General features: G+C 37.5%; 1 protein-coding gene across 1 annotated transcript in view; it reads left to right on the top strand.

The window, feature by feature from the left end:
• KATNA1 (katanin catalytic subunit A1) overlaps positions 1-12,246 on the top strand; it is a 46,516-nt gene extending 34,270 nt beyond the window's left edge. Inside the window, exons 5-11 of the mRNA XM_041744132.1 lie at positions 1,003-1,124; positions 2,377-2,482; positions 3,745-3,903; positions 9,002-9,128; positions 9,819-9,953; positions 10,270-10,396; positions 11,879-12,246. Coding sequence (XP_041600066.1) covers positions 1,003-1,124; positions 2,377-2,482; positions 3,745-3,903; positions 9,002-9,128; positions 9,819-9,953; positions 10,270-10,396; positions 11,879-12,077 — 975 coding nt within the window. The 3' untranslated portion in view covers positions 12,078-12,246. The remainder of the gene's footprint in view (positions 1-1,002; positions 1,125-2,376; positions 2,483-3,744; positions 3,904-9,001; positions 9,129-9,818; positions 9,954-10,269; positions 10,397-11,878) is intronic.
• The last annotated feature ends 306 nt before the right edge of the window (positions 12,247-12,552 follow it).

The following is a 12,552-nucleotide window of genomic DNA, read 5'->3' as shown; positions in this document are numbered from 1 at the left end:
ATGTTTTAGTACAGGGCTTAGGAGCTGTGGCCCTAATGACTGCTGTCACAGAGGATGGTAGGGAATCACACATGGGACTGGGATGTCTCTTTTGGAGTGAGGTAAGAACAGTGAAAAGCAATGTTTTAAGAGCATTAATGAGTAGGTGATTAAGAGTGAGTTGTAAATGGGGCATCTAGGTGGCTCAGTTGGTTGAGTATCTGACTCTTGGTTTTGGCTTAGGTCATGATCTTAGGGTTGTAGGATAGAGCCCTATGTGGGGCTCTGTGCTCAGCATTTCATGCTTGAAATTCTCAGCCTCTCCGTCTACCCTTCACTCTACTCACATGCATGGTCTCACTCTAATTAATAAATAAATAAATATCAAATAAATATCAATCATACATACATACATACTTTCCTTTTTTTTAAGAGTGAGCTGTAATCTCAGCTACATAAACTGTCTTTAAACTTTTTTTTTTTAATATTTTTTTAATTTTTATTTATTTATGATAGTCACAGAGAGAGAGAGAGGGGGGCAGAGACACAGGCAGAGGGAGAAGGCAGGCTCCATGCACCAGGAGCCCGATGTGGGATTCGATCCAGGGTCTCCAGGATCGCGCCCTGGGCCAAAGGCCGGCGCCAAACCGCTGCGCCACCCAGGGATCCCAACTGTCTTTAAACTTATCTCCTCTAAAGCTTTGAGATAAATATCACTATCTGATATTCACTAGTAATCACTGTTCATCTCAATGTTGATTTTTTAATTCTAATTTGTATGCATAATATTTTTGTTTTTCTTGAACATTTTTGTCATACTTTTTATGTAAAAATAAAGATTGAATATGAAACTCTAATAATTCACTCTGATGTTGATAGAGAAGAATGACTGAATAGCCTTGATTCTCTATTACTTGTATTATTAGATTAGCTCTTTTAAAAATATCACTGGAGTCTGATCTTTGTTTCTGAGTATAATTTTTTGAGTCAATCAGAAGCTCTTGTTTTTTTCTCCTGATGTAGAACAAATCACCTGCTGCAGTTACCGAACCAGAGACAAGTAAATTTGATAGTACTGGATATGATAAGGACTTAGTAGAAGCTTTGGAAAGAGATATAATTTCTCAGAATCCCAATGTTCGATGGTAAGTTATATCACAACAAAATAATTAGGCGCTGATAATGCATTTAGGGAAAGTAAATGGAACCAATCTGGGCATGCACTGAAGATCAGTCCTTGGGGATGGAACCAGAGTACATGCAGTGTGAACCCAGCACTTGGTTTAGGCTCTACCAAGTTTTTGTTGAGATTTTTTTTTTTTTTATTTAAGAAAGTAACAAATGATAAGTAAGTTTCTATTTAGAAAAAATCTTCTATACAGAGTGGGAATAAGATCACAGAAATTCCATCTTCTTTCTGGGACATCCTCTACTGGTGAAATGGCAGTGATTCTTACGCATGTGTGTTGTTTTTGTTTTTTGTTATGTAAGCTCAATGCCCGAGTGCCGCTTGAACTCAAAACCCTGTCCAAGACCTGGAGTTGCATGCACTGTTGTCCCATTGTTGCTTGTTATCGATAGGTTTATCCTGTGGATGTTGCTTTTATTTTCTATGATTTTGAGCAGTGATTCTCAACTTGATTTATCATATCTAATCAAAGAACTATAATTCTCTGAGTTCTCTAAAAGCTCCTTTTCAAAAAAACCTAAAAAAATAAAAGGCCCCCTTTCCCACAAAGTTAGGTTCATTCTGTTATATATTTTTCATTAAAACCTTATGATTTTTAGGTATGGTTTTGGGGGTATTTTAAAAATATTTTTTGGTATTTTATATTTATACAGTGAACATATACTTTCATGAAAATGCCACATGTACCAGTAATAGTAGTAGCAGAGTTTTCTACTGGTTGGTGATGACTTCGTAGTAGTCTCTATGATACTCTTCATCCTTGGTGCCTATTTCTTAAAAGGGTTGGGGGCAACAATATTGTAGCCTGCCTCTGCTTTATGCCTTTTTTATTCTTTATTTTTTATTATTATTATTTTTTTAATGGGCTCATTGTCTCTAAATCATGGAGTTTATGAAAGGAGCACCACAAGGCCAGGAATTTAAAATGAAGTCACATGATAAATACTTAGAGTAGGTCTATAGACCAGTGTTCTCATTCACCACATTGGAAATCATTATTGCCAAGAATTGATGATTCAGATTGTGCTCTGTGTATACTGGTTGGTGTGGCAGGCCTCATCACAGTGTGCTAGTGCACTGGTACCTAGGGAGGGGCTTTGCATTCTGGCAGCAGTGTAAAACCATGTGCTTCTGTGGTTCTCAAGAGTGACTGCATACAGTTACATGCATAATCTAAGAGGGTGTTGATAAAATCTCTCTTCTTTCAGGGATGATATTGCTGATTTAGTAGAAGCTAAAAAGTTGCTAAAGGAAGCTGTGGTGTTACCAATGTGGATGCCAGAATTCTTTAAGGGCATTAGGAGGCCATGGAAAGTAAGTTTATTACTGTTAATGGCAAGTACATTGTTGTAGAAAATGAGTATTTATTGTATTCAGGGAAGTGAGGGGGAAAAATAGATAAGTACTCATTCGATACAGGTATGTCTCAGTTTTTTTTTTTTTAATTTTTATTAGAGTTCAATTTGTCAACATTTAGCTTAACACCCAGTGCTCATCCTGCCAAGTGCCCCCCTCAGTGCCCATCACCCAGTTGATGACCTAGTCACCCCCACCCCCCGCCCACCTCCCTTTCCACTACCACTTGTTCATTTCCCAGAGTTAGGTGTGTCTCATGTTTTGTCACCCTCACTGATATTTTCACTCATTTTCTCTCCTTTCCCTTTATTCCCTTTCACTAATTTTTTTTTTTTTTTTAGATTTTATTTATTTATTCATGAGAGACAGAGAGAGAGAAAGAGAGGCAGAGACACAGGCAGAGGGAGAAGCAGGCTCCATGCAGGGAGACTGACGTAGGACTCTATCCCGGATCTCTCCAGGATCATACCCCGGGCTGTAGGCAGCACTTAAACCGCTGAGCCACTGGGGCTGCCCCCCTTTCACTAATTTTTATAGTCCCCAAATGAATGAGACCACATAATGATTGTCCTTTTCTGATTGACTTATTTTACTCAGCATAATACCCTCCAGGTCCCTCCAAGTCGAAGCAAATAGTGGGTATTTGTCATTTCTAATGGCTGAGGAATATTCCACTGTATACATAGACCACATCTTCTTTAGCCATTCATCTTTGAATGGACACCGAGGCTCCTTCCACAGTTTGGCTATTGTGTCTCAATTTTTTTAAGAAATCATGAGCTGATCTGAAAAGAGACTGAAAAAAACTCTTTCTTGGATTTAGAAAATGTGTTAATAGCTAACTCTGCACTTACTAAAAATTCTTGAAATATTAATTGATAAGCTACAAAATTCTGGACATTCTTGAGTACAGCTGTGTAACAAAAAGACAAATTTGTTCAAACAAAAGACTAGCAGGAAATACATTCAAATACTATTGGTACATATGATTATTATGATGTCAGTATTATGACATTATCTTTTTCTCATTTCTGAGTTTCAGACTTTAAATATAACCTTTTAAAATGAATGATGTAAATTGGTGATAAAGCATCCTTTTGTTTATTTTTTTATTTATCTTAATATTATATATTAGTTGAAAATTAGTTCTCAGTAATGGAATTCTTGTGAATTAGAACAGTGGCAGGTTAATCTCAGTTATGTTATTATTTTCCCAACAGGGAGTGTTGATGGTTGGCCCACCCGGCACAGGAAAGACCCTCCTTGCTAAAGCAGTAGCTACAGAATGCAAGACAACATTCTTCAATGTGTCTTCATCAACTCTAACTTCCAAATACAGAGGAGAGTCCGAGAAGCTTGTTCGTCTATTATTCGAAATGGTGAACGTTTAAGACAATTCTAATGATTCTTTACCTCTCAAATGGGGGAGAGAGTGGGTCAAAACTATCTGCAGTGTGTAGAGTAGCTAGGCAGGCTGATACTGTTTCCAAAGTGTGATTCCTATGCCCTCAAAACTAGAGCCCTTTAATTACATGAGTTTTAAGTTTTAATTTGAGTTTTTCTGTGTGTTCTTTCATCTAGAGGAAGAGTCATCTCTGTTGGCTTATAGGCATGTTCACATTATAAGATCTGCATTACTAATCTGCTCTAGGAGTTTAGAATACTATGTTTTTGAAATCAGTAGACTTAGTTATAATATAGTAAATTTAGTGTAGTAACAGTAACTCAGAACAGTGAAAATCAAGTAGTTATGGATTAGATCACCTCCAATCCATTAACTATGCTAAATACCTTGAGTTTAATGATCCAGTCTTTGGATTGTTACTTCTTTGCTTGTTAATTTGAGTTTCTTTTTTTCCTTCTTCAAACCCCACTAATCTGAGTATCAATAGGAGGAATATAAGTGAATGAATTCTAGTAGAGCATTTGGATTGAATTCAGCAGCTTTTTAGTGGTTATTTCAGTCTTGCCTCATTTAAACAATAGTGTAGTTATATACATTAGGGCAGAGTTATGCTTATTATACGGGAAGTGACTTGCATTCTTAACTCGAAAGATTCCATCATGAAAAAAAAAAAAAGAAAGAATTCCATCATAGACAAAACCTTAGATGACAGTGTTAATTTGACACTAGATCTTACTTCATAGGCTCCAAATAAAACAAAACAAGCAAATGAAAACCCTTACAATTTGAGGTTATCCATTTTCTGTAAAAGTTTTTATCCCTGTATCAATTCCCATTTTCTTCTTCAAGTTTGATAATTCATAAGACAGGATGTAAATTCTAATACGTTCTTAATAGTTTATCAGTAGTTTATACTGCAGTAGGAATCTAGTGGAGAACGTCTTAGATGAGTTTGGAAAATTAGTTTGCCCTTTGCTTCAGGGGAAAAAAATTATATTGCTAAATTATAAAATTATAATTAAATATATATTAATATATTTTATTAATATATTTTATATAAATTATAAAATTATTATAAATTATTATAAAATTATAATTAAATATATTAATATATTTTATTAATATATTTTATAATATATTAAAATTATATTACTAAATCAGCAATATCATCCCTGAAAGAAGAGATATTTTATCAACACCCTCTTAGATTATGCATGTAACTGTATGCAATCACTCTTGAGAACCACAGAAGCACACGGTTTTACACTGCTGCAGAATTCCAGAATATCCAGGCTTTTTAAAAATGTAAGCTTAATGGGCACCTGGGTGGCTCAGTCAGTTGACCGTCTGCCTTCAGCTCAGGTCATGATCCCAGGGTCCTTGGATTGAGCCCCCGCATCAGGCTTCCTGCTCAGTGGAAGTTTGCTTCTCCCTCTTCCTCTGCCCCTTCCCCTGCTCATGCACATTCACATGCTCTCTCTTTCTCAAGTAAATAAATAAAATCTTCAAAAAAAAAAAAAAAAGTAAGCTAAATACAATAAAGACTCCATACTTAGCCATTTAGAGTCAGGTGGCCCAGCTACAGATCCTACCTCTGTCACACTTCCCTAGCTGGCTAACTTTGGACCAATTCCTTTCCTGATCCACAGTTACTTTATCTATAAAAGGAAGACCACAATACAGGAATTACCTCTGTAATGTTTGGATGGTGAGATGAACTAATGCATGTACATTGCTTACAATAGAGCCTGACTCATAAGGGCTAATAGATATTAGCTGCTCTGTTTAAGAATTACTATTTTTAGACAGTCCAGGTGGCTCAGTGGCTTAGTGCCACTTTCGGCCCAAGGCCTAATCCTGGAGTCCTGGGATCAAGTCCCACGCCGGGCTCCCGGCATGGAGCCTGCTTCTCCTTCTGCATGTGTCTCTGCCTCTCTCTCCCTGTATCTCTCATGAATAAATAATTAAAATCATAGGGGATCCCTGGGTGGCTCAGCGGTATAGCGCCTGCCTTTGGCCCGGGGCGCGATCCTGGAGTCCCGGTATCGAGTCCCCCATTGGGCTTCTGGTATGGAGACTGCTTCTCCCTCCTCCTGTGTCTCTGCCTCTCTCTCTCTCTCTCTATGTCTATCATAAATAAATTAAATCAATCAATCAATCTTAAAAAAAATAAAATCTTAAAAAAAAAGAATTACTACTTTTTTTAAAGATTTTTCTTTTAAAGATTTTATTTATTTATTCATGAGAGAGAAAGAGAGAGAGAGAGAGGCAAAGACACAGGTAGAGGGAGAAGCAGGCTCCATGCAGGGAGCCCGACGTGGGACTCGATCCCGGGTCTCCAGGATCACGCCCTGGGCCAAAGGCAGGCACTTAACTGCTGAGCCACCCAGGGATTCCCCCAAGGCTGCCTTTTTTTAAAGATTTTATTTATTTGAGAGAGCAAGAGCACAAGCATGGGGAGCAACAGGCAGATGTGAAAGCAGGCTCCCACTGAGCAGGGAACTTGATGCAAGGCTCGATCCCAGAACCTTGAGATCATGACCTGAGCCAAAGGCAGATGTTTAAGCAACTGAGCCACCCAGGCATCCCTATTTAAGAAATTATTTGATAGGTTTTCTTTCTTTTTTTTTTTTTTTTAAGATTTTATTTATTTATTCATGAGGCAGAGAGAGAAACAGGCTCCATACAGGGAGCCTGATGTGGGACTCAATCCTGGCACTCTGGGATCACGCCCTGAGCCAAAGGCAGACACTGAACCGCTGAGCCACCCAAGTGTCCCCGTTTGATAGGTATTCTAATGGAGGGTTTATATTCAAGAAAACCGAACATTTTCTTCTGTGTGGGGAAGCCTCTTACAAAGTGCTAATTTACATTACTTTTTATAGTGAGATTCATGTGAAACAGCTTATTTTTCACCGGCTTCCCTGGTATTAACCATCTTCAAATAAATGCCTGCTTAATTGGAGTGTGCTACTTTGAGTTGCCTACTTGAGTAGAGGCTCAATCACAAGCCAGTCTGGAGCTTTTGCCTTTGTGACTTTTGATTACGGATCATATTTAAAACTGGCTTAGTTTTTGTTTTGTTTTGTTTTTTTTCTTTGTTCACTGTATGGACTCTCAAGGAGTACTTGAGTTGGACTGCCACTCACATCTTTTTTGACTGCTATAGAGATAACTTGCCTCCCAATTCCCTAGAATTGCTCAAAGCAAACATCTCAAGGCCTGTATTTTCTTTTTCTGTTTTCCCAAGGCCTATATTTTAAATAATGCCACTTAAAATAGAAGTCTGTCCATGATTTTTTCATGACATGGTAACACATACCAAAACTTAATGGTATAATTTTTGTTGTATTGTCAAGAACTTTGATTTTCAAGTGTCAGAGTTGGCCTCTCTTAAAGTAGTGGAACAAGAATGTGTAGGATAGTTTATGAATGAAAATGGGAGCTTCTCTTACCAGAAGGGATGCTATATAAGCAATTGGTATTCACTCTGAATCTTTCTGTAGTATTTTCCATGTCATGCAAAACCAATTTTACATGTTCTGTGTAGCCTCTGTTTTAAGTCAAACTGTTCTTCACACCCTCAATATTTGGGAAGAATCTACTGGGTTTTTTCTTGGTGTGGCAACAAATAGATTGAAATTTAATTTTTGTTAATGTTAGCTTCTGTAGACAGATGCTTTCTTGCTAGAATTTCAATTGAGGATTTTCTTGGATGCTTTTTTTCCCCTTATTTTCCTGAACATTTTTTTTCATATTCTATTTCTTGAAAAGAATACAAAATTTTTGTAAACAGTACCTAAAATCCAAGTAAGGATGCTTTACTAAAATTAAATTATCTCTGGAGAGGGAACTGATGACTTAGAATTCAAATTTTCAACTAGAAAAGTGAGATTTAGGTATTAGGATTTTCCAAGTGGACAAAAACTGCATCCATACTTTTGGAGGCATAGTTTTCCACACAGTGAATTGCCTCTTAGAAGATCCTAGATTATAACTTCATGGTCCAAAAGAACTGATAGACCCAGTATAATTGCATGTTCAAGTTCATAATGTTCATTTGCCATCATGGACTTTATTTTTGGAAAAACCTTCGAAAAGTGCTATTCATTAAGCTGTGTTTTGAGAAATCATTGTCATCATTTAGGTTCAAACTCTCTTATGCAGTGATTCTGTAAGTTTGGATAATTCATTTAAAAATAATTAACTACTTGGGCACCTGAGTGGCTCAATTGGTTGGGCGTCTGCCTCCAGATCAGGGTACGATCCCAGGGTCCTGGATCGATTCCTGATGGGGCTCCTTTCTCAGTGAGGAGTCTGCTTCACTCTCTGCCCCTCCCCCCCTGCTTGTGATCAGTCTCTCTCTCTCTCAAATAAATAAATAAAATCTTAAAAATACTTAAGTATGGGGCTTCTGGGTAGCTCAGTCAGTTAGGTGTCCCACTCTTGATTTTGGCTTGGGTCATGATCTTAGGGTTGTGAGATCGAGCCCCATGTCGGGCTCCTCACTCATGAGGGAGTCTGCTTTTCTCCCTTTCTCTCCCTCTCTTCCCCTCTGTCCCTCTCCCCACTAATGCTCTCTTGCTCTAAAATAAGTCTTTAAAAATAAAAATGATAAATTATGAACTTCTTTAGTTACTGTAATGTATTGTCAAGTGAAAAATGGCAATTTAATTAGGTTTCTTAGAGGGAATCTATATGATTTAAGGTAATGGTTCTCTGTAACCAATTTTTTCTTGAACTGTAGAACACTTACCAATATCTATGAATGTTTTCTTGCCACTATTGTCCTTATTGTTGGAGTGCACAAGATATAATTCTGTATTTATATCACTCATGAATAAATAAATATTGCCAGTTAAAGTACTGAATGGTACAAAAATTGCCATGTAATTTTTAAGTCTATGATAAGTTTCTATTAGAAGCTGTCTTTTAGCTGCTCCAGTTTATCTTCTCCCCAGTAATAGGACTAGAGAGATGTGATGTGGCAGGTTCCTGGGCTCTTTTCTAATTGCTACAGATTATTTTTTAAATGAAATAAAAACCTGGTGTTACATGTTTTTTTTATTTAGGCTCGATTTTACTCTCCAGCCACCATATTTATCGATGAGATAGATTCCATTTGTAGTCGCAGAGGGACTTCTGAAGAGCATGAAGCAAGCCGAAGGGTGAAAGCCGAACTGCTGGTTCAAATGGATGGTATGCATGTCTGTATATTGACTAAGCTCTGCTCCTAGGGCTCACCCACACAACTCCTGACGACTAGGGAGGGCTGGCAAGTAGGTCCTGGAGATTGACAGTATATTGGGTACATGGACTTGGGGACATGCCAGAAATAATGGCTGTTCAGAGCACTCATGGGCATATACTCTGATTTGTTTTCAACAATAAAATTGAAATAAATGCAAATAAATTTGCTTTAGGCATATATGTGTTTTTGAAAAATTTTAGAAATTGGTATGTAGTTAAACTGAGCTGGTCTTTTGATTAAATCTATTTGAGTCCAGGCAGCCCGGGTGGCTCAGTGCTTTAGTGCTGCCTTCATCCCAGGGCCTGGAGACTCCGGATCAAGTCGCACGTCAGGCTCCCCACGTGGAGCCTGCTTCTCCCTCTGCCTGTGTCTCTGCCTTCTGCCTCTATCTCTATGTCCATCATAAATAAATCTTTAAAAAAAAAAAATCTATTTGAGTCCTATTTTTTTTCCATACTAAACCTTATTTTTGGGGGCCACAAATTCATATATGTACCATTTACCTTAGAAGTCCTTAGGGAGACTTAACTATTACACTACCTTTATAATTTAGTCCTAACTATGCAATTTTTAAGTAGTTGAGCTTTATTTTGTATATTCTGACTTCCTTTTTACTTTCTCCTCACCCTTTGTTTTAGGTGTTGGAGGTGCTTCTGAAAATGATGACCCTTCCAAAATGGTTATGGTTCTGGCAGCTACTAATTTTCCCTGGGATATTGATGAGGCGTTAAGACGACGTCTTGAAAAAAGAATCTATATTCCATTACCATCAGGTTATCTGCATTTGAATCTTGTCAGAAAGCTTATGTTAACTCTTTGGTAGTTTTGCTTAGAGATTTTAAAATTTGGTAGTAATTACCTTTCCTGTAAAGAGACAAATGTAGGATATCTTTCTTACATTAACTGGTTTTGCTATATCTAGAACCTGAAAGACTTGGTGTATTGGGAAATTTTAAATTTAGTGAGGAAGGGCTTTTAAGTTTTTAAGCAAATGAGCTCTAAGAATTGGAAAGCAACTTCTCATTTAAAGTAGACTTGAGAAAAAATAAGTTTATATTGAAAGCTTACATTTTTTGTTTCCATCATTAGCAAAAGGCAGGGAGGAGCTGTTACGAATAAGTCTACGTGAACTGGAATTGGCTGATGATGTTAACCTTGCAAGTATAGCAGAAAATATGGAAGGTTACTCAGGTGCAGACATTACCAATGTGTGCAGGTATGAATTATTTTGGAAGTATGGGGTTTTGCGAGTATAAACGTCTGTTAGGAAGTTTTCATGCTGAATTAATAGGATATGTGAAGAGTAAAGACCCACATTAGAGTCTTTATTCACAGACAGGAGTTTTGGTATTAAGTTTGTGGAAAGGCGCTGGTAGGAATTTCGGCATGTTGCACATCACTGAACAGTTTGCAGTGCATTTGAAAGCTGCTGGTTCAAGAAGCTAATGTTAGAACAATCGATATAATACAGGAAATCAATAGTTATATTGGATTTTTAAACTATTGGCATACTTAGTATACTTTTTCATAAGAAATACAATTGTGATATTGATTGGGCATACTCTAGGAGGAATACAATCTCATTTCAGTGCAAGGTCCAAAATAGGACAGGAACAGGAATAAAAAAAAAAGTCTCCAATCCAGTTGATTTAAGTAGGTTTTGTCCTAATCTGAGGTTACTCATTGTAAACGACACAAGGTTGTTGTGAGCATTAGTGAGAACATGTGTACATAAAGCAGCTGCGTCCCTTTGCATAAATAAATGGTGGCTGTTATTAAGGATGAAACTTGGTGAAAGGAGGTCCCTGATTCTGAAGTTTCTTCTTTAAAAACAAAAAACAGGGATCCCTGGGTGGCGCAGTGGTTTAGCGCCTGCCTTTGGCCCAGGGCGCGATCCTGGAGACCCGGGATCGAATCCCACGTCGGGCTCCCGGTGCATGGAACCTGCTTCTCCCTCTGCCTATGTCTCTGCCTCTCTCTCTCTGTGTGTGTGTGTGACTATCATAAATAAATTAAAAAATAAAAAAAACCAACAAAACCAAAAAGAACTAATACAGAGGGGAAAGCTGAAACACCCTAACCTGATCATTTAGTTTTCCCTACACATCTAGAAAATACTGTTCTTCAGCCATCTCGTTCTCTCCTGTCTTTCTGATGTATATTCTTTATCGGACACTTAAAATGAAATTCAGTTGCTAGCTTCTTACACCTTTTTTTTTCTTGGACTTCCTACTATCAGTTATTTAAATTAATTAATATCCTTATTTCATCATGGAAGATTTAACTGCTAAAAAACAACTCCAGGGATCCCTGGGTGGCGCAGCGGTTTGGCGCCTGCCTTTGGCCCAGGGCGCGATCCTGGAGACCCGGTATCGAATCCCACGTCGGGCTCCCGGTGCATGGAGCCTGCTTCTCCCTCTGCCTATGTCTCTGCCTCTCTCTCTCTCTCTCTCTCTCTGGACTATCATAAATAAATAAATAAAATAAACTACTTTCAATAAAAATAAAAAAATAAAAAATAAAATAAAATAAAATAAAAAACAACTCCAAACAGGCCTTGTATTCTGATACAAGATTCTATGCAATACTCCATAAGTATGTGTAGTGGGATAATTACAAAATAAGAAAACTGAAAAAATGTTGTTTACAGGTTTTTATTCAATAAAAATAACACTGTGTGTTTTAATTTAAAACCTAGGGATGCATCCTTGATGGCAATGAGAAGGCGTATTGAAGGTTTGACCCCAGAAGAAATCAGAAATCTTTCAAGAGAAGAAATGCACATGCCTACAACTATGGAGGATTTTGAAATGGCTTTAAAAAAGGTTTCTAAGTCAGTTTCTGCTGCAGACATTGAAAGATATGAGAAATGGATATTTGAGTTTGGATCATGCTAAATTCTCACATGCAAACTGTGAGAAACCTGCCTTAAGTGTTTGAATAATAATTAAATGTAGTATTTCATTGCATCGAGTGCTATATTTTTTTAAACTTTCATAATGGTAAGATTTTAAAAAAAGAAAAGTATGATTCTGAATAAATAAAGGCAATTTTTTAAAGCTGCAAGCAAATCTCTTTTACTTTAGTATTAGCTAATTTCTTTCACTGACCATGTATGTTTGCAGCACAGATGCAATTACTTAGGTTGGAAGTGTCTTTGTATGCACTTCTAGGTACAGCATCTTCTCTTCCACTGTCCGGCTGCCATTCCTTTTAGGGAGTAAGATTGGCTCTAGCACCTTGGGTGCCAGTGAATAACTGAAAATTCCTGAACGTTTTACATAAGTACCCAACTGAGGCACAAACTATGCACCCACTGTGCCTTCCTGCTTGGCGTTACGGTAGCTTCCCTCCTCTTCCTGGGAGAGCTTT

The sequence above is a fragment of the Vulpes lagopus genome, chromosome 2, assembly GCF_018345385.1.
Source record: "Vulpes lagopus strain Blue_001 chromosome 2, ASM1834538v1, whole genome shotgun sequence".
In the NCBI taxonomy this organism is placed as follows: domain Eukaryota; kingdom Metazoa; phylum Chordata; class Mammalia; order Carnivora; family Canidae; genus Vulpes; species Vulpes lagopus.
The sequence above is the reverse complement of the archived record's forward strand: the minus strand, read 5'-3'. Positions and strand labels throughout refer to the sequence as shown.